We start from the raw sequence: 20,234 nt of genomic DNA, 5'->3' as shown, positions 1-20,234 counted from the left end.
CCTCTATGAGAACACCAGGTGGTTGATTTTACACTAAAGGAAACGTATTAAGCACTCAGGCTTGGACTAGTTTGGGCCCTTCTGCGTGCACGCTTAATGCATCAGTTGTTTAATGGTAGCGGGGAGTTGTCCTCACTAACAGCACAATAACACAACAGCACGCCCACAGGGTGTAGCTTCAGTAACAGGCCTCCTTGTCTTCGTTCCAATTACAAATGTCCTCATAAAATGTTAATTCTACAGCTATTTTATTGTTTTATAAAGACTATTTACATAAAAATCTACGAGAAATAACCAACAACAGGTGATCACACCTGCTGTAGCTATAGGACACAGAGCAGATGTTCTTTTTCTTTACTCCCCTGTGAAGCAACAATGAAAAACCAGGACCCTGAAATCTGAAACCAATAGAAGTGTTGATAGCTACATACATTCCTTTCATGCTGTGAAATGTCACATTGTCTACAGGGAAAAAGCCTGTTACTTGCGTTTCAAAGGGACATTTTGTTCCTTGCTTCAGAAAGCGTGTAGATAAGGACAAAAGAACAAGAGTTTAAAATACCAAGGAGACAAATGACGCCTGTATGTGTAAAGTTGTACAGATCGTGCTCAAAATGCACCAGTTCAATCACTTTTAATGCAGGTGGGAATACTGGGTATAAAAAGTACGTTGAGAAGCCGTTATGTGTGAAAAATAATTGCGAGGTAACACAATGGCTTTTTGTTTTAACTCTAAATGTGATTAATGTTGTTTTGTATCGTTACAGATGACACATGCACCCGCTTTATTACAGATAAAAACCAAAGACAAAAGATTATCATGTTAAAAGTCAGTCTGATTAATTAAAGAAAAACAAAGAAATAGGATGCAGCAGCTTCTCAAAATATTTAAATAAAGCATGAAGCTTTTTAACAATGTTCAGGCAACCCTATTTAGTTCTAAGTAGAGGCCCCTGAGGACCCAATTTTACACTGTGAGAGTCAAACCAAGAACGTGCAGCTGCAAAATTTCATGTCTCTGTTTCTACCTTTTACAGCCTCAGTTTTACAACCAACAACCACCTCCACATTTTATTTTCCCATCTCTTTGCCTCTTTTTAAATTAACCTTTTATTCCCTTTTCAGAACACTCTTCTATCATTGGTGCATATAACAAGATCCTTATGTGCAGATAAAAGCCAAAGTTAAGATGTAAACAAGGGAAATATTTTTACTTGAAACTTATCTTACTTTTCTTTCTTGAAAGAAAAAAAGTTAATAAATAGAAATGTAGAACATCGGATAATCAAAAAATATGATGAAATAAATGCTGTACCCTAAGACATGCGTTCAGGAACACGGGTCGCCAGATGCCTTCAAGGAACTAAGATAATTTTTTGAAATTTGAGCCTATTTTTGCTTATTTTTACCATTTTTCGCCAACTGCACCCAACTTGCCACGTCATTACTCCTTTTAGTGCATTTTAGCTACATTACTCCCCTTTTCTGCCACTTCTCTATGAAATTTCAATGCCTTTTGTGCAATTTTTTTCCACATTTTCAGCACTTAAACCCTTTCCACCACATTTCCCACCTAAGGTTGCACATGTTGGCCCATTATTGTCACTTTTAACCTCTTTTCATCATATTTAACTCTGCTTTCTCTCTGTGGGTTGGGAAGACTCTGATTGGATAGGGGAGAACGTGACGTCTATCGGATAAAAACACAAAACAGCTACAGAGAAGACCACATAATGAGAACTGTGTTCACTTTTATTTTTGCTGTGGTTTTGAAGCAGCAGCTCGACAATAACACATGATATCGCTTTCATCATCGGAGCAGAAGACAGATAGAGCAGCAGAGAAAGGAGGCAGAACATCGTACTTTGGTCACTCAAAGCCGGCGCTTAATGCAACAGCTGTCCTACCTCCACTATACAGGACATCGTGTGGAAAATTAACTTCATAATGATCCGCGACACAGATGAAGTCTGTTCCGTTTGCCAAGGTCTGTGTGCCTAATACTCAGGAGGTGGGGCGTGGGGGTGGGCTCTGGTGCACATGTGACTGTGGTGGCTGCGGTGGACAGTGCTTGCAGCATTTATGAAATGATTTATTAACGGTGTCATTGCAGTGCAAACAAATCCGACGTGGCACAACCTTGAACCAAGCAGCAGCCATGTTGAAAGTATCAGTCTGATCCTGATCCGCAGAGATATTTAAAGTACACGCACGCACGCACGCCCACACAGGCACACACACACACACACACAGAGACAGACAGACAGACAGAAATTCCTTATATTATTCAGATAAATAAATAAATGTGGTTATCACAGATTCATAGAACAATGGACCATCATGTTACTGACTTTATTGATGGGCCTCAAAAATCTCCCTCTTATACATGGCCCTGTCTCCACATGACTGGGAGTGGTGGCCTAGTGGTTAAGGACGCTGATCAGAGGGTTCCTGGTTCAAGCCTCACCTGGGCCATCACTGTAGGATGTTGAGCAAGTCCCTTTACCCCGAACAGCTCCCCAGGCGCCGCAAAATGGCTGCCGACTGCTCCCCAGGGATCGGTTAAATTGCAGGGGACAAATTTCAATATATATGTGTAACAGCATATACTGTATGCATGACGAATAAAGGCTTAAAGCCCAGTTTAATTCAATGTTCATGTCGGTGTTCAACCACCTTCAGCTACAGTGGGGGTCCCCGGTCTCTGGAACCTTTATTTTGGGGGTCGTGGGCTGAAACGTTTTAGAACCACTGGCGTAAAAAGTAAATGTTGTAAAATATCCACATACTGTATATTTGTATCTCTGTGTGATATTCCTTCATTCTGATTGACACAGTTGGCAGCACAGGGTCTCTAATGATTCTCTGTTATTCTTCAGCATTAGTGAAATATGGGTCAGGGATATTAAATGTTTATAAAGTAAAAATTAAATATTCAATGCTAATGGTCCCAGAATCTTTTCTACTATCTGCTTGTTTCACATCACAGCGAGCATCTGCACCAATTTATACATTCATCCTTTGCATTTCATTAGTGTCACCACAGATCTACATGTACTCTCATTTCAGTTTAGTTATTAAATGATGTTCACTCCGTTGGAAAATCAGAGCAGAGTGAATGAATCCAGACACACTTTCAAACACATTAGCATTTATATACGTACCTTGTCGTTAACTAGAAGCTCGATAGGGTTGTTTCCCCACTCGATTAGGACTATCTCATTGGCCTGGCCTGGAACGCCATAAGAAAATGGCGTTCCGATTCCAGGGCTGGCGCTGGACTTGAGCCACATGCAGATGGTGAAGGCGTACATCTCTGGGAGGCTCTTCTTAATGCGTCCGTATAGGTAGTTTGTACGAAGAGGAAGGGACACCTTGAAATCCTCGGGTGACTTGAAAGCACTGTTACCTGTTGAAAGTAAATGGTTATTTATATGTTTTACCTTTGGTTCAATGTTTAAAATGAATCATTTTTCTAGAAGTAAGTAAGAAATATCTCTCATTAACAATTAACTTGTCAGCAAACAAATTAGCAGCACTGCTGAGTGGTGTACGTTGATCTTAGACAAACATGTGGGACGCCAATAGCTGTGAGAAAACAGCATCTAATGTGTACTCTCAGGATACATGAAGACACATAGATTCTAATCGTTCTCATTTGCATGTTAGACTTGTTACTGCTCGTGAGCCAGTAGGAGCAGGTTAGATGTTGACAATGTAGCCTATGAGTCAAGCTTTTTGACAAAGAAACATCCAGTTTAGTACAGAACACAAACTACAGGTATGCTAATGAATGCTGTTGTATTTAAAGTAGTGGTGGGACTCTAAATACAACAGGGATTAATCGCAAAACAATGTTAGACACAAAAAGCAACATTTGTCCAATTTAAATGGATTTTGGTTTGTGAAAATAATAAATGAGCTTAAACAACAAAATAGTGTTTATTATTTTCATCACTGAGAGCTAACATAATGTTAAATATGAATAAAGAATATTATGATTCTTCACAAAGCACAAACTTAAATGTAAGTACGGTATATTCATGCTTTTCAATATTGTAAACTTTCACACCTTGTGTATTAAAATAAAAAGAACAGCACTTAGTACAGAACATTCCAGAGAAGTGGGAAACTGAACATTGCAAAATAGTTAGAATATCTGTGGCATGAAATAAACGGAGCATGCTCGGAGCTTGTAGCAGCTGCTACATGTTTAGCATTGAACAACAACAACTTCTCTTCTGGTTCTCCCTTTTCTTGCGTATAGTTGCACTGTTATGAGTGCAAAAAAAACCCCAAATATTTTTTTAGTGTTATTTTTCTGTAATGAATTAAATGCAATTAACATGTTAACGTATATATATATATATCTATATATATATATATATATACCTAACCCAGGGAAAAGCTTAGATTGAAAAGTATGGCAACCAAACTTTTGTGTCCTTGGGCAAGACACTTCTCCCACACTGCTCCATATAACTTTGACCTTTTGAGAATCTGCTGCTAATTTATTGCAAGGCTTTCATCAGATGGTCCATTTGAACAAAGGATTGCACAAATGTCAAAGTGCAATGCAAATGGGAATTTAAGTTTACAGCAAGACCTAATCTCTTCCCTAATTTAAAGGTGTTGGGGTGATTTTGTAAATCAATAAACACCTTACACTATAATGACATTCTAAACTACAAAAGGCCTTGTAGCTGTTGTTATATGGCTCACCCTATTTTATTTTCAGAGAACAAAGAGTTCTCTAGCCCAAAGAGCACCAATCCTACTGTTTAAAGCTGCTGCAGGCCTCATAGATCAATAAATCAAAGGCATTTCTTCTGACAAATGGAATAATTTATTCACAAACATGTATGGATTTAATAAATTATTTTCACCATTTTTTATTTTGCTTTGTTTATGGTCTTTCACCAGATATAACATCAGTACGTGAGACATTAGATTTCAGCTGTATTTTGTGTGTTTTTGTGGAAATCTACCCTATAATAACTGTTATTGATAAGGCACAATGTTCAGTCTGTGAAAATAAAATAAAATGACTGTGTTTTTGGAGGCACACTGGTACCAGTAGTGGATTGAAACCACTTTTTAGGCTATGTTCACACTGCAGGTCAATTCCAATTTTTTTTGCCCATATCTGATTTTTTTATGTCTATGTGAACAATACAAATCCAGTTTTTTCAAATTCAACCAAGGACACTTTCATATGTAGATATAAATATGTCTGCTGTCTGAGGTCACATTCTATCCGACCTTCAAGTCATCAAAATGCTTCATAATTTTGAATCGCAGATGGAGTGGCAGGGGGAAAAAAATTATACATATTTACTATATTATACATATTATCAGTGCCATACTCACACCGAGACCAGATGGCTTCATATTTACTTCAATAAACAGTACGTGCATGCGTGTACATGGAATACCTCAAGACCTCTTTTGCGCACGTGGGTTACTTCAGGATCGCATTCCATTCATTCTCCAAAAAATCTGATTTTTTTTTCAAATTTCCGAATTAAGCATTAAGACCTGCAGTGTGAAAGTAGCCGTAGATGAAATACAGGTAAAGTTTAATAAATGTTAGGGATTATCCTCTGCAGCTTTAAACAAACAGCCACAAAGATGGCTTAGAACACATTTGTCAAACTTATAGCCCGGGGGCCAAATCCGGCCCCTTGGAGCATCCAATTCGGCTCGCAGGGCAAGGTAGAAAAGACAGAGGAAACGTAAATCATCGTGAAAATAAAACGTAACAATATTTGCATGTGCACAAAGTTTTCCCGATGAGTATATCTTATGTTTGCAATCATTTTTATTGTTAAACTGTTGAAAATAATATTTTCCTTATTTAAAAGAAATGTGAAGTGAAGATCCTGTTGGGACTGATATCTTTCACTTCTTGCTTGGATATTATCAGTTTCCTCCATATTTAGTATTTTATGCATAAGTAGAAGTGCAAACTTTGGAACAATAATGTTGACATTTTTCTGCATAAAATCTGTGGCCCACTTGAGATCAAACTGCTCTGTATTTGAACTAAAATGAGTTTGACACCCCTGGCTTACTGGGGGTTTCCACTGGATACGTTGCGCCACGGCACCGATCCGGTTTTTCCCCGCTGTCCGCCGTCCGGTTGCGCGACTGTGATGTCACGAGACAGAGGAGTTCTCACGATATTTATATAATTGCGCGAGAACGCAATTAAAGGTATGTGTTATAAACACAACAATAAACAGATAAACAGGTCAGTGTTCCTAACGAAGGAGAACAAGAAGGTTGGAATCTCTGGATTTGTCAGAGCCACATTTTTTATCAACAGCCAACAGCCAAGAGATAAAACTGCACCAGTAAAACATGAACTCAATCAAAGTTGCTGCAGTTTACAGTGTAGTTACAGTATGAGAGGAAACAATATAGTGAATATAATTTTGTTTTTACACATTATGACGTTTTGGTGATGTAGCTACTTGAAAAATAATCTGAAGTGTTTTTTTTTTTTTTAAAGTAACCCGATATTTTATTGCGGAATACGTGCTTAATTTCCTGTTTAGCTTCATTTGCTCTGTGCTGATTGATCCAGAAATAGAAATAGAAGTCCTGCGTATATCTGGCGGAGGGCACTGGACTAGCTGGGAAGGAGCAGACACGCACCACAGCGGACCCGGTGGAAATGAACACATACAGTAGACTAAAGTGGAATCAGCTCCGGAGGCGCGGTGGAGACGTAACGCTGTGGAGCCGCATCAAACAAGCAATCGCCTGAATCTCTTACTGTATCTGTTAGTCCAAAGTTGAATGGCTTCTGCTCTAAAATGATTTGTACTGTAAGAATATCGACCTCAGTAGTTAGAAAAAACATTTTAATGGCAAACTTAGAATAGCTGGCATTGCTAAAGTGGGTGATATATGGCAGTTTGTTTTAATAAGGTAAAAGCATCAGTCATAAATAATTAATTTGTTATCTCTAAATTGCATGTTGCGTGTTGCATTGACCAAATTATGACCACACAGTTTAAAGATGTGTAAATGTTTTGAAATTGGTAGTTATATTCCTACAGATGAATGAATTCAACGCTTTGTGAGTTTTCACTTCCTTCCTTACATGGGTGATTCACTTAACTTAGGTTTTTTCAGTTTAGCCTTTTGCTTACAAACTGTGTGGCTGTCTGTGGGTTAACCAAACATGACAAAACAATAAATATTTTAAAATACTTTGAATAAAAGAGAAGGACATCAAATTGAGTGAACACGGATGGTAAATCATGCGTGGTTAATGAAGACAGGGGGAAGAAAAGCTTTGTAAATTTAAAAAAAAAATTAAAAAGTAATGAATGGAAATGGATTATGAAAATATTATCCTAGAGCTTTGCAAGTTCAGGAGTTACTAGGCAACAATGTGGTTATATAAAAAGTGATCAATTGATCTATAATAAAGTTCCAGCGCTTGTTTATAATAAAAAAGTTCAAATCTAATTGCTCAATTCAATACACAACCTGGAGATAAAACAGGTATTTAAGATGTATAATTGTTAAAGGCAACCAGAGTTAAAATTGATACAATGAAACTAAATTACAGATACAACCTGATGTTGTACCATTACTCCCATTGTTTTCTTCATTTTCATTGAAAACATTATCCTACCAATAGAGACTTCTACTTACCTCATTGGGAAAACAACACCAGAATCCCTAACTTACTACTGCAAAGTTGAACAAACTCATCTTTGTCGCCAAATTTGACATAAATTGGAAGAAATAAGGGCTCACAATAGTGGTATGGTACGGAATGAAAATGTTCTGCATGTGTTATTCTATCCACCAACCAATTACATTTGTTTACCAAAGACGTCACTGAAAAAAAAAGCTTTGTATTTTGTATCGGTGGAGCCTCTGAGGAGTTTGCAGCTGGTGAAATAACAACCCTGTAAAATCATTTTCCTTTAGGCTGTTATATGTTGTGTTTTCTTAAAACCCCTCATAAAAGTGATGCCCTGAAGTGTGGACATCTCTCTGATACCTCTGTAAACTAATCAGGCATTCACTTGTGCATTTTTAAGTCCAGGAAACTCCCTATGGATAACTTGAATAAATGAGTCACGTGATATTGAGACGAGCTGATTTAACTTTTTCTCTGAGAATGATCTGCCAGCTAATCTGTAGTCACTGTAACACCTACTTTTCTCGAGCTCTGTGATCCTCTCGAGGAGTGAATTCAGGGCACTCTCTGTCCGCTGGCGATGGGCAGCAGTTTCATTGTAGAGCTGGCTCTTCTCTTCCTCCAGTTCAGCCACTTTACGTAGAAGTTGGGTTTCCAGTGCCCCCAGTCGCTGCCGCAGCAGATCTCGCAGCTCCGGTGGAAGAGGGGCCAAGGCTGAAATGCTTTCAGCTGACATGTTGGTACTGGGGAGGCGTAAACCTTGTTGCTGGAGCCACAGAAAAAGAAACACCAATAAATGACTAGGGATGAATGGATGGTATTTAATCTAGTTCAGTAGTTCCCAAACTTTTCACAGTCCTGTACCCCTTCAGACATTTAACCTGAAGCCATGTACCCCCTACTCCTGCACTTAAAAAATACAATAATGTAATGTTATATACAATGTAGCAGTGCATTTTACCTATCCTGTTGAGCATTATTATTAATAACTACAATATTTGCATTTCCTGAAGAAAATGCAAGTGGGGATGCAGGTGCTGGCCCGCGTTGCACTGCATTAGCTTATCATTGGCATTAGCTAGCATTAGCATTAGCATAGCAACAGCAATAGCCAAGCATTAACCTAGCATTAATATTGACCTAGTATTAGTTTTAACCGAGCATTATCATTAGTCTAGCAATAGCATTAGCCTAGCATTAACCTAGCAATAGCAATAACTGAGCAATAACATTAATATTAACATAGCATAACTTTAGCCTAGCATTAACATTCACCTAGTATTAGCTTTAACCTAGCATTAGTATTAACCTAGCAATAGCATTAGCCTATCATTAGCATTAACCTAGCATTATCATTAACTGCTCTATTTATATTCTAGTTTTCAATGTTATCAGTGTTTTTAATTTTCATTCATGTACCCCCATGACAATTTGCGTAAGAGAAGAGAAATAAAACCTGGATTTGCTTAACGCTGCAGTATGTAGAATCATGAGACTTGTATATAGGATTGCCACCCGTCCATTAAAATACGGAGTTGTTCTGTATTTGACCAATAAATGGTGCGTCTCGTACTGAGCCAAAACGGAACACTGTTTGTTCCGTATTTGCATAAATGACCAGAACACTAGACATGTCCGTCAGACATCACACACAAAGTAAAACGCAGGAAATGCCAAGGCCAGCAACATTGTCGTGGTGAGATCTTCGTGGGACGCCACTCTCTGTGGTGTGTCCTGTGTACATGGATGTGAGTGTGTGGTGCTTTCAGGGACTGTTGGAGAGTAGAGAGACGACACACCCACCAGCGCTGCTCTAACCCTAAAAATGTCCAGAGAGTTTTCAGTGTCCCACGGTCAAACAGCCTCAGGAGAACAACACTGTAGACATGAACAATTATTCATCATCTCCTGAGGATGATACAGTAAAACACATCATGGTTGGACTGATTTAATAAACTACTGGGATTTGATTTAATGTTTAGGATGTGGAGGTTTTAAAGTTAAAATAAAGATCATTTATTTATTATTACAATCATATTAGGTAATATAAATAGGCATATTATGTATGGGCTTTTAACAAAAATCATACTGATAGGTTAACAATAAATAAATAAATACATTAATATAATTTCATTTTATATTATATATATTCCCTAATAAAAATGTTTGTAGAGATTTTTGTATATTCTAGTGGTTCCCAAACTGGGGTACATGTATCCCTAGGACAGGGGTCTACAACCTGTGGCTCTGGAGCCTCATGTGGCTCTTTGAACTCTTTTGCAATGGCTCCCTATAGCTATAAGAAATTATTAAAATAATGAATTGTTATTTCTTACAGAGGGTATTAATGATAAATGACATTGACACCAAATATAATAATATAATAATTTGTCAACCTAATAAATTACATTGCACAATAACTCTCATCAACCATAAACTTTCCTTACACCTGTGGTTAACCTTACCTTATTTTAAATCTCTGGTAAGATAACTAAACCAACAAAAAGACTGTTCTGGACGGAAATAGAGATTTTATTTGTGTGAATTATTCGATGTATTTGTAACTACATATAGAATTTTATACACTACATTGTCTTCATTGAGAAAGTATTTTTTTAAGGAAAAATGGCTCCTTTGAGAATAATGGTTGCAGACCTCTGCCCTAGGGGTACATCAACACCTTTCAGGAGGTACACAAATGTTTCAGTTTATTTTTCAACATTATAGATTTTTTTTTACATGCGCACATACTTTTTTTTTTTCATCCATCAATCATAATTTGTGGCACAACTCTTTAAAATACACCAAAAGATGAATGAGCAAAACATTAGAAATAAATGAACAAAAAGGCTTAAATTCAAGGTTAATGTTGGACGAGACACAGAAAGAGTTTAGAAGAATCTGCAGACACTAATAAATAATGTAGAACATGAGCTAAGGGGAACATGGGATAATAACATTTGGTAAACACTGTTCTATGTCCAAATGTTTCTATTTTTGAGGATTTTGTTCACGATCCTGTGAATGTCCCTTATTTTCTTTTCTGAAAGGTGGCAACGTATAGAAACAGCCATGCTCACCCTCCCTTCCCTGTTTTGAAACCTAGATATACCTAACTTTATTTTGTGTTATTGGAGAGTTTTTGGATGTTTTCGGCCCTTTTCACACTACAACGTTTTGCTTCTGTTTTTGTTTTTGTTTCCAAAATGTTCTGCATTCATACGGCAACGTTTTTAAAACAATCTCTGTTTACATGAGACCGCGGGAAGCATATAAAAACCATGTAGTATACATGCCAGGCCAATAGATGGTGGAAGTGGCGCCGCCTGGATTCAAGATCCTCCTCCGTCAAAGCCTTTTTCTGTGCGCAGCGTCTTTATACAGGTTGATGTAATGTTCGCTAGCATTACCGCTGTGTACAAGTCCATATTTTCGGTTTGTACTAGTCTGTTAGGTGAAATATATGCTGGTAGGTAGATAATAACATTCGCGCTAAATAAATAGACGCCACTTCCTTTTCGGCTGTTGCTCGGTAGATTTACATGCATCACTTAACTAAAGATCACACCCAAACACTATTGTTTCTTTATATTTTTAATGACAATAATAAAAAATGCAAACTTACAATAACAAAAAAATAGGTATTATCCTATTGAGAAAACACTCGGTAAAAGTGTTCACAAAATATATCGCTAAGGGAGGTTGAGTTTCTGTTTCTGTTTTAAAACACAGCGGACAAGTTCAATAAGCGCGAGATGACTCACCAATGTTTGCATTGGAGGTGAATGGAGGCTGTCCTCTGGTGCATGAATAAATGATGTTAAAAAATACAAAAAATGACTCGTTCTTGACTGGTTGTGGAGCAGTGTGTGTGTCACATACTGTATGTAGAGAGCAGGGTGCTGAGTTGTGTGTGTTGCAGCAGTAAACTGCCACGTAGCGTGTAGCCGTTTGTCATGTTTACAGTTGTATGCAGAATGAGTGGCCATAAAATAAAGCTAAATTATTAAAGAAACTTGCCTACATGTGCACACCGTGCACAGATTTTAATAGTGTCGGCAGCAATGGGTTCAGACAAGAGAGAGTGGCTTTATTCGAGTTCAGGCCATATTCTACTGGCCATGGGCTGGGTGTTCCTCTGAGGATATGCAGCCATAGTGCACATGCCGGTGACACAGAAAATGTCTGTTCCCTGTTTACACATAGAGGGAGAGGTAAGCGTTTCCACAAACTTTCACTCTGGAGCCCGTTTTTTGAAAGTTACGTTTTTAAGCACCAAAACGCCGTTGCCTTGTAAATGAACCGCCGAAACGAAAACAAAATGTTTGCGTTTTCACAAGAAAACGTTCTTGTGTAAACGTGGGCCTTTAGTGACTCTGACATCAATGCACATATAACTAGGGATGTGCATTGTTAACCGGTTTAGTTTGGGAACTGGTTCTTAGTCAAACATTTCTTTGGAATTGCTAACAAAAACCCTTCACGATTCTGCTATTGATTGTGCAGCCACTGTAAACAAATTTGCGATGACGTCACACACACAGAGCAGAGGTGAGCTGCTACATGCGATGCCGTAGAAAAAGGCGTCAAAGGTAAATACATCTAAGTACTGTTGTTTATGGAGGTTTCCTTTATCTATGTCTGATGTGTGAGGAATATGTTATTCACCGCTATTAACACCAGAGGTGAACTTACTCACATGAGATCAGATCAGAATGATATTCCAAATGGGTGTTACATAGAAATCTGTAGATGAGCTGAATAGTGGCTTTGGTGGTGAAATTATAACTAGAAGTTATGTGTGCGTAAATGAGAGCGTGAGTACCCAGTTCTTATATAGTTTGTCATATTGTTGGTGTAGTTTGGTTAGTTAATGAATGAATGAAAGCCAGAGCTCGCGGTATGTGTGTGTTCATGATAGCGCACCTGACTCAGCACGTCAGTTCTACATACGTCATGTCGAGTTAAAAGCATGTTACTTTATGCACTTATAACGTAGTGTTAGGATGGTTCGTGTTTGTAGTGGTTAGTGTGTAGTGTTGTTACTCAGGCTACTATTCAGTGAAGCTAATTCGGTGACAGGATGTAGTAGAATACCTGTATATTTCACAATAAAAGCAGCCTGCTGGTTTCGGCAGTTAAGGGATTTATATATTGGCCAACGTTGTGTGATAATGATAAAAATGAGGTTAATTTATTATCCTAAGCCCATAGCCACTTGACTCATTTTACTCATTTGAGTATTGATTAATTGTTTATTAAGGACTCATTGAGGTATTGTTTATTCTCAGTGGTGAATAATTAAGATTTATATTAATAAACCTGATTTTTATTTTAATAAACCAGGCTATATTCTTTTCTGTACTACTTGTTTCTCAGCCTATTTGGGAATCAATAAAAAAAACGGATCGATAAGCAGAAATCGATAAAGCATCGGAATCGATAAATGCTTATCAATATTCAGGTCGTGCTTGCTTCAGTGCATTTCTGCTGTGTATAAATGCTCAGAGCAGAGTGACAACCACCACTCAAACATCCAGACTGCAACATGAATTGTGTCTGTTCTCTCCATCTTGGATATGTTTCACTTAGGTTTACATGCGATTTATCCCGCCTGTTATCGCTCTCCCTCTGACCCCAGTATGTGGGGCAGACCTTACACAGTCATGGGGATCCCCAAGGATACAAAGCAGATTTTCTAATTGTCCGTTCCACCTGAGTATGTTTGTGCCTTTAGACTAGTGATGCATCAAAAGTTCATTTTTGGTTTTTGGCTGAAACACTTCACTCATCAAACTAAGCCGACTGAAACAGGATGTTGTAAAGACACGAGCAAACACGCTTGTCTGGAAATGGCTGTTTTTCAATACATCTGAGCACTAAAGCGTTTTATGAGCTGAGGTTGATGGGAAACCTAAGTGTGTTTAATGTTTCTGTGTCACATCAACTCTGTAGTTACATGTAGACCTGCATCAACACGGACCACACGGCAGCTTGACGCATTGGCTGTTCATCAGAAGAAGAATCTGGTTTCAGGCTGTCAGTGCACGTTTCACAGAGAAGCTCTTTACTACATCACAACAGAACAAGGTTAATGTTACAAAGATCATTATTGGGACTAGAAATGATGCATGCTGGAATCAAAGCACACAGCTGTGGAGATTCAGAGCCATAAATGTAATGGGACTAATCATTTTCATAATAATTTATTTTGGTGTTTCGGATTGTTGTTTTCGACGTTGGTTTTTTCATTTTTAGTTTTTGGTTTCGGCAAAGAATTTTTATTTCGGTGCATCCCTATTTTAGACTGTTGCTTCATCACCTCAGTTTTTCTGCTTGCTTTACCGTATACCGTATGCCGCCATGGAGACTTCTCCTGCTGAAATGTCCGCCATTGTACTTTACAATATAGGATGTGGATTTCTAAAGTGCTTATACAAGGCATAGAGAAGTTGCAGAATTGTCCACTGTCCACTCAGAAAGCTGATTATGGATTTTTTAACCAAATGAAACAACAAAAAAAAACTTGCATACTGCAGCTTTAAGTTGATGGATCTGATCTCCTTTATGGCACATTATCCAATGGGTGCTTTTGCTTTTGATATAATTATTTCAAAATGTAGACGCTGTGTCCCTGCTAAGCATTATGGCTGATAATGGAATGATGAAAGGACGGTGTATGTAAAGCCCAGATCAGTGGCGGAACTAGGAATTTATATAAATTGTGACCACAAGGTGGTACTTCTATATACATGATGAGGTTGTCTATACCTGCATGGTGTAAATCTATTTTGAAAATGTAGCTAATTGTTTGCAAGTATGACACTGTAATGACACACAATTATCATATCTTGTGAATTAGTAAATGACAGACTGAATCATTAAGGTAGTGCACAGAGTTATATTTATCAATGTGAGATTTGTAATAAGTGCTTTTGTTTTCACAGAGAAAAACACTGAAAAATGTAGAAAGTGAATTATGCAGACTTCAGAGGTTTGGGCTTTATTAAAGGCCAGTCTGTTTGGACCAAAAACATTACTTATTAAAAACAAAAAGAAAAGAAAATAGGACTAGCACAAAAAAAAGTCCATAAAGAATGTAAATTATAGATTTAGAAAACTCCAGTGTCAAAATGAGAGAACTGCAGAATAAATTTGAACCTTGAACACTTAAATCTGTTCAGACACAAACTATTGTTCGTTTACATTCAGCTGCTAAGGCGCAGCAGTCTCTGTACTCATTATTACAGGAAAGTGAAGCTCTCTTCTTCTAAGATACCATTATTGATACTATTTACAGTATTTTATCAGTATTCTAGTTATTAACAGTGTGGAGGTGTTGCACACAGGGTTTTTTTGTTTTTTTTTTTGCATAGTGCTTCTCTATAGATTCACTGAATCAAAGCAAATGGCTGTAGACTCCTTTCAGAGCTGCTGTCATTGTTTACAGAGGTGCAGTGGTCACATGTTAGCGCCACATATGGAGCACTTTTGTCTTCCTCGTGGATAAATGATAATCTGAGTAAACTAAAGCCGCTCCACTCACCTCTCAGTCCCTGATCCTCCCCCACATTAATAGGACGACAATTTATAGCTTCCATTTCGTGATGGCCTCTTTTTCATTAGTTTATCTGGACATTGGTTTACCACCACCCTTTAATGACAGTAGAGCAGGGGTCACCAACCTTCCTGAAACTGTGAGCTACTTAATAGGCACTGTATAGTCCTAAGGGCTACCAGTTAGAAAAACACTTCTCAAATACCATATGTTCACGGTTTCACTTTAATTAGAGGCTAAATAATAAGGTAGGAAATTAGAGGTGTAACAATTAGATATTGATATCGAATATCGGTCCGATATCAGCCAGAAAACAAATCATCTAAATCTAAAATCTCCGATATAATATATATCGTTTTTTTGGATTTACTTTTTTCAATATATTTTATTTTATTTTTAAATTTATTTTATTCAATCATAAAATATTTTTATTTTAAATGGTTAATTACATGTAATCCATTGGTTTATAATAAATGGGTCTGTTTTTTTTTTTTTGTTTTTTTTTTTAATAATCAAGAATTTTCTAACATTCCACACTACAAAGGAAGTAATAAAAAAGTATGTATGATTCGTGCTGATATTGTATCGGATTGATATCGGATTGATATCGGTATCGGCCAATAATCATAGCTGCAATATCAGTATCGTATTGGAAGTAAAAAAAAAAAAAAAAATTGTATTGGGACATCTCTATAGGAAATGTTTAATCATGCAATTGTTTAATTTTCATTACATTTGACAGAAAATGATCATCTCCCTATTTTACTAGTTACTAACAAACACATTTTAACTAATTGTAGATAATGGAACATTTGTAAAATGTAACAGTTACCTCATTTTATAAAAATCCAAGTTGCTTTTAAAAAAACATTTTATATATATCGTATTAGATATAACATACCACTGACCATACATCAAATCTGCAGCACTTAAAAACATTTGTCACAATGTTTCAGTGAAAATAAACACAATAAAACTTCATCAGGTACAGCAGTATTAAACTCTTCTAAGTACTAACTATATCTCTCTTATGTATTTATTGTTGTGAGTTTGAATCCTGGATAGTAAATCAGATTATAGATGGAGCTCATTGGTGACTAGAGCCCCTGAGGGCCCCTCACATGGTCCATGTGGGCTACCTGGGGCCCACGAGCATCATGTTGGTGACCCCTGCTGTAGAGTATTGTGCTTTTCAACATGTGGCAAATGTCTTGTCGTAATTTGACTTTTTGACATCTGGCTTTTACCAGCATTGTTGGTTCCTTGTAATGATAGACCGATACTTCGGCTGGCCAATATTATCGGCTGATTTTTGCGTTTTTTTACATGTATCGGCATTGGTCGATGCGGGCTGCTGCGTTCGCCGATCCGCATTATTTACAAAGAGCAGAAATATTTTTTACTTGTTCTTGTTCTACATCGCCTGTTTTTATTATTTGTTAAATATTTTTTTACTTGTTGTCATTCTACCTCACCTTTGTTAAAGGGCCCATGTTAGGTTAAATCTACTTTTCTGTGCTTTAAACATCATAAAGTGCTATTAGGGCTTCATACACATGCCAAAAGTGTTTTTTTCATTGATTCCCTCAATCGTTAGTTAGAGGGTGATTTGCTCCTTTCTTACTGCAGGGTGAGCCCAAACACCTCGCTACAATTTGATTTCGCGTTCCCACTTTGATGACAAATTTGATGCGGCACTGAGCTGGAGAAACCACGCCTCCAGGAAGCTCTCTGCAGTCTCTGACATGTAAACAGACACGCCCACGAAGGTGAGCATTTCAGTGTCCTTCGTGCAGTGCTATGTATGTATCGATGAACGCCCCGCCCCCACGCTCTGTCTTGTGTTTATAAAGCAGCGTGAGCTCAGCTACAGAGTGGGTGGGAGGAGGGCGGGCCGTCCTCTGGTCCTACGTCACCGTGAGGGGAGGAGGAAGTCAGTGTCCCGTCTATAGACACGCCCACTCATGAATATGCATAAGTTGGACGCAAACCAGCCTGTTTATGCAGAGCTGCTCAGAAAGTGACTTTTCAGAGGCTAAAACTCTGGAAAACAGGCGAGTTTGGGAAAATAAACCTCAATTATTATGTTTTTGGGGTTCTTAGAACAAATGGAGATGAAAAATAGCATGACATGGGACCTTTAATTTCAATAAATGTTCTTTTTTAAAAATGGAGACTTTTACAATTTATTATCATCATTATGTAATTTTTATGATGTAAATTGAGGGAACAAAAGTAGTAGCGGCTGCAAATGGCTTAAGAAAATCTGCAGTCCGTATCGTCATCGGCTAAAGCTGATGGAAAAAAATCGACATCGGCATCGGCCTTACAAAATCTATATCGTCGATCCCTAGTTCCTTGTAATGTAAACAGTTTTATGTTCACTATCACACCTACAGTTTAATTAGAGGGTAGTGTATTTTGAAAGCTCCAAAAATGTTACAAAAATCCTCCCAAATTTCCACATCTGTGTTGATATCACCATCAATTACCGACACGCTGCCACACATCTACGTTAAATACATCTTTCCTGACACAATGGTGCCACTTGAATTCCTCTGGTGGGAAGCTCGATGGTAACGTGAGACTGAAGTCCAAAGTGAGCCTACCTGCATGGTTATGGTGTATCACATGGAGCTGAAAGCAACTGATGGTTTATGCAGATTGTTTTGATTAGAGAGAGAGGTCCTGCCCTGGGGAGCCATAAACACCAGCAGAAAGGCCTGCTGGGCCATAATCATTCTGTTAAGCAGATGCAGATCAATAGATATGTGATTAAAAAGCAATGTAATATGTATCTTTCCACTGCAGTATATCCTAGATTTGATCTGGGTATTAAAGCCTTCAATCAAGGAAAGAGGGACTGGGGGGGATGGGAATAGTGGGATCAGCGATGCAGGGAATATAAAAACAACATTGACTTTAAAGGCAGATTTGAAGGTGTTCATGGTGTTAATGTGGGTTAGAAGACAACGCCATGTCTAGTGCTCTGATGAATGTGAGACACTTTTTTAATATGGTGCCCTCTTTTTAACCGCATGAAGTCTGCAATTCTTGTGAAATGATTGCAAAAAAAAAAAAAAAAAAAAGATGTAGGCTACAATTGAACAAACGGTTCTTGGAGAATAGCTCCCACGTGACTCCCTATAACCCACCAAAGCGTCAGGCATTTGATTCAACTTCAATATCCAAAGCACCAAAGCAGAGATGTCGGTGAAATCTGAGGGAATGCATTTCATCAGCTGCTCAGAATAATTAGCCACATGACTAAAATAAAATAAAAGAGGACATGGAACACATACACACAGTACTAATAAATTATTCAGGGTTGCATTGCAATTATCTGCGCCATGCACATATACGCACTGCATTAGCACAGTTACACCTTTGACAACATGATTATTGTTTCTATTTCTAATGGACAGAGTTTTATTGCATGGAAAAGTGTTGCATGCCCATAATTGACCCTTTGATCTCCTCACTACCCTGAGATGTATTCTGCTGGACTATTAGACCATGTGCACACACAGTTCTATGGTAAAGAGATTACATTTTATTGCTGAGGTGTATGAAGTGCGCATTAAGGCAACACAAAGGGGTGAGGAGTGCAGAGGGTGACATTACGCACAAGCCGCGCTTTTGGCGATTTACCTCCAAGTTTTCCAGCCGACCCTTCAGACTCTGCATCGTCTTTCCCAGCTGGTCGATGGTCTCACTGGGGTCCCGGGGCAAATCCCCCATCGTGTTCTTGCCGTGCTCCTTCCGCCTGGTGCTCTGACCCCGGGACTTGCCCTGTGAGGACTCGTCCGCCGCCGACTCGCAGCGCGTCAGTTTGGAGTTGAGCTCCTTGATGGTGCCCTGCTGGCTCACGATGGTCTCCTTCTGCTGGAGAATGGTTTCTCGGAGCTGGATGATCGTGTTACGCAGCTCGTCCTCCACGGGAGTGCTGCTCTGCACGCGGTTGCCGCTCGGACCGTAACCGCAGCCGGACTCTGCGCCCGGGGGGATGGCATTGCACACGAAGCGGCTACCTGTGGCGTCCTGGCTGCGCACCACCGTGCACCCACGGAGCGCGCACAGGAGTCCAACAACTAAAGCCAGCATTCCCAACGGAGAGGCTGATCGAACTCCGCAGTAAGGAAAAAAATCAAATAAAATCCAAAATGTTTGAACTTCTTTTAGCCGAAATTCAGAAAGTGACCCAAGCAGTTTAAGTTGCGACCATGAGTAATTCAGCCGTAAAAGACAAGATCTCACACTCATGCATCCATCAACCACGCTGCTCCTCTGTTAGGAAATTCACCAGGAAAACTAAATGAACCAGTAGCCTGATGAAAATGAAATGGACGAAAAAAATAAAATAAATCTTGCGCGAAAAACTCCACAGGAACAAAGTTATAGTCCCAGAGGTGTTTCAAAAATCCTCAGAATGTGTCAGTGTTGAACAGAAAAGACAGCGGCGCTGCTTGGACACATTATGACTGGAGCGCGCACTGGCTCCTCTGCGCGCAGCATCTGTGCACGCTGCTTTTTCACATGCAGACAGACGTCATCGCTGCATCTCTGTCACATTATGAATAGTATACTAATTATGATCATTGAAATGAGACTGAAATACGCACTAACGGACTGTTTTGTCACAATAATCTCTGGATGATATTTAAAGACAGTTGTTTTATTCATTAATGGATCTTTTACAAAGTGGGACTCTTATTAAGTGAAGGTTAATGTGTATCTCCATGACAGCAAATTCTGATTTAGCTTTATTCATATTCTTTTGACTAAAACATGTAACTGAGTTATTAGGAGGCGCAGATTGTAAAGTTGCTGCTAAAATAAACAGCAACTTTGTGCAACATTTAGCAACAATGTTTAATTTTTGACCAGATTCAGATCAAATAACATTTACATTTAGATTTAACGTTTAACCTTTACATTTAACATTTTGCATTGCCATTTAGCATTTAGATTCAACAATTATATTTAAATGTAACATTTAGATTGAGATTT

General features: G+C 38.4%; 1 protein-coding gene across 1 annotated transcript in view; it reads right to left on the bottom strand.

The window, feature by feature from the left end:
• Positions 1-19,702, bottom strand: part of LOC114468351 (neuronal pentraxin-2-like) — a 27,863-nt gene extending 8,161 nt beyond the window's left edge. Inside the window, exons 1-3 of the mRNA XM_028455192.1 lie at positions 18,876-19,702; positions 8,186-8,432; positions 3,165-3,409 (exon numbers count right to left, since the gene is read on the bottom strand). Of these exons, the coding sequence (XP_028310993.1) occupies positions 3,165-3,409; positions 8,186-8,432; positions 18,876-19,487 (1,104 nt within the window). The 5' untranslated portion in view covers positions 19,488-19,702. The remainder of the gene's footprint in view (positions 1-3,164; positions 3,410-8,185; positions 8,433-18,875) is intronic.
• Positions 19,703-20,234: the final 532 nt, after the last annotated feature.

This window comes from Gouania willdenowi, chromosome 8 (assembly GCF_900634775.1).
Source record: "Gouania willdenowi chromosome 8, fGouWil2.1, whole genome shotgun sequence".
Taxonomy (NCBI): Eukaryota; Metazoa; Chordata; class Actinopteri; order Blenniiformes; family Gobiesocidae; genus Gouania; species Gouania willdenowi.
Note: the sequence above shows the minus strand (reverse complement) of the source record. Positions and strands in the feature narration are given on the sequence as shown.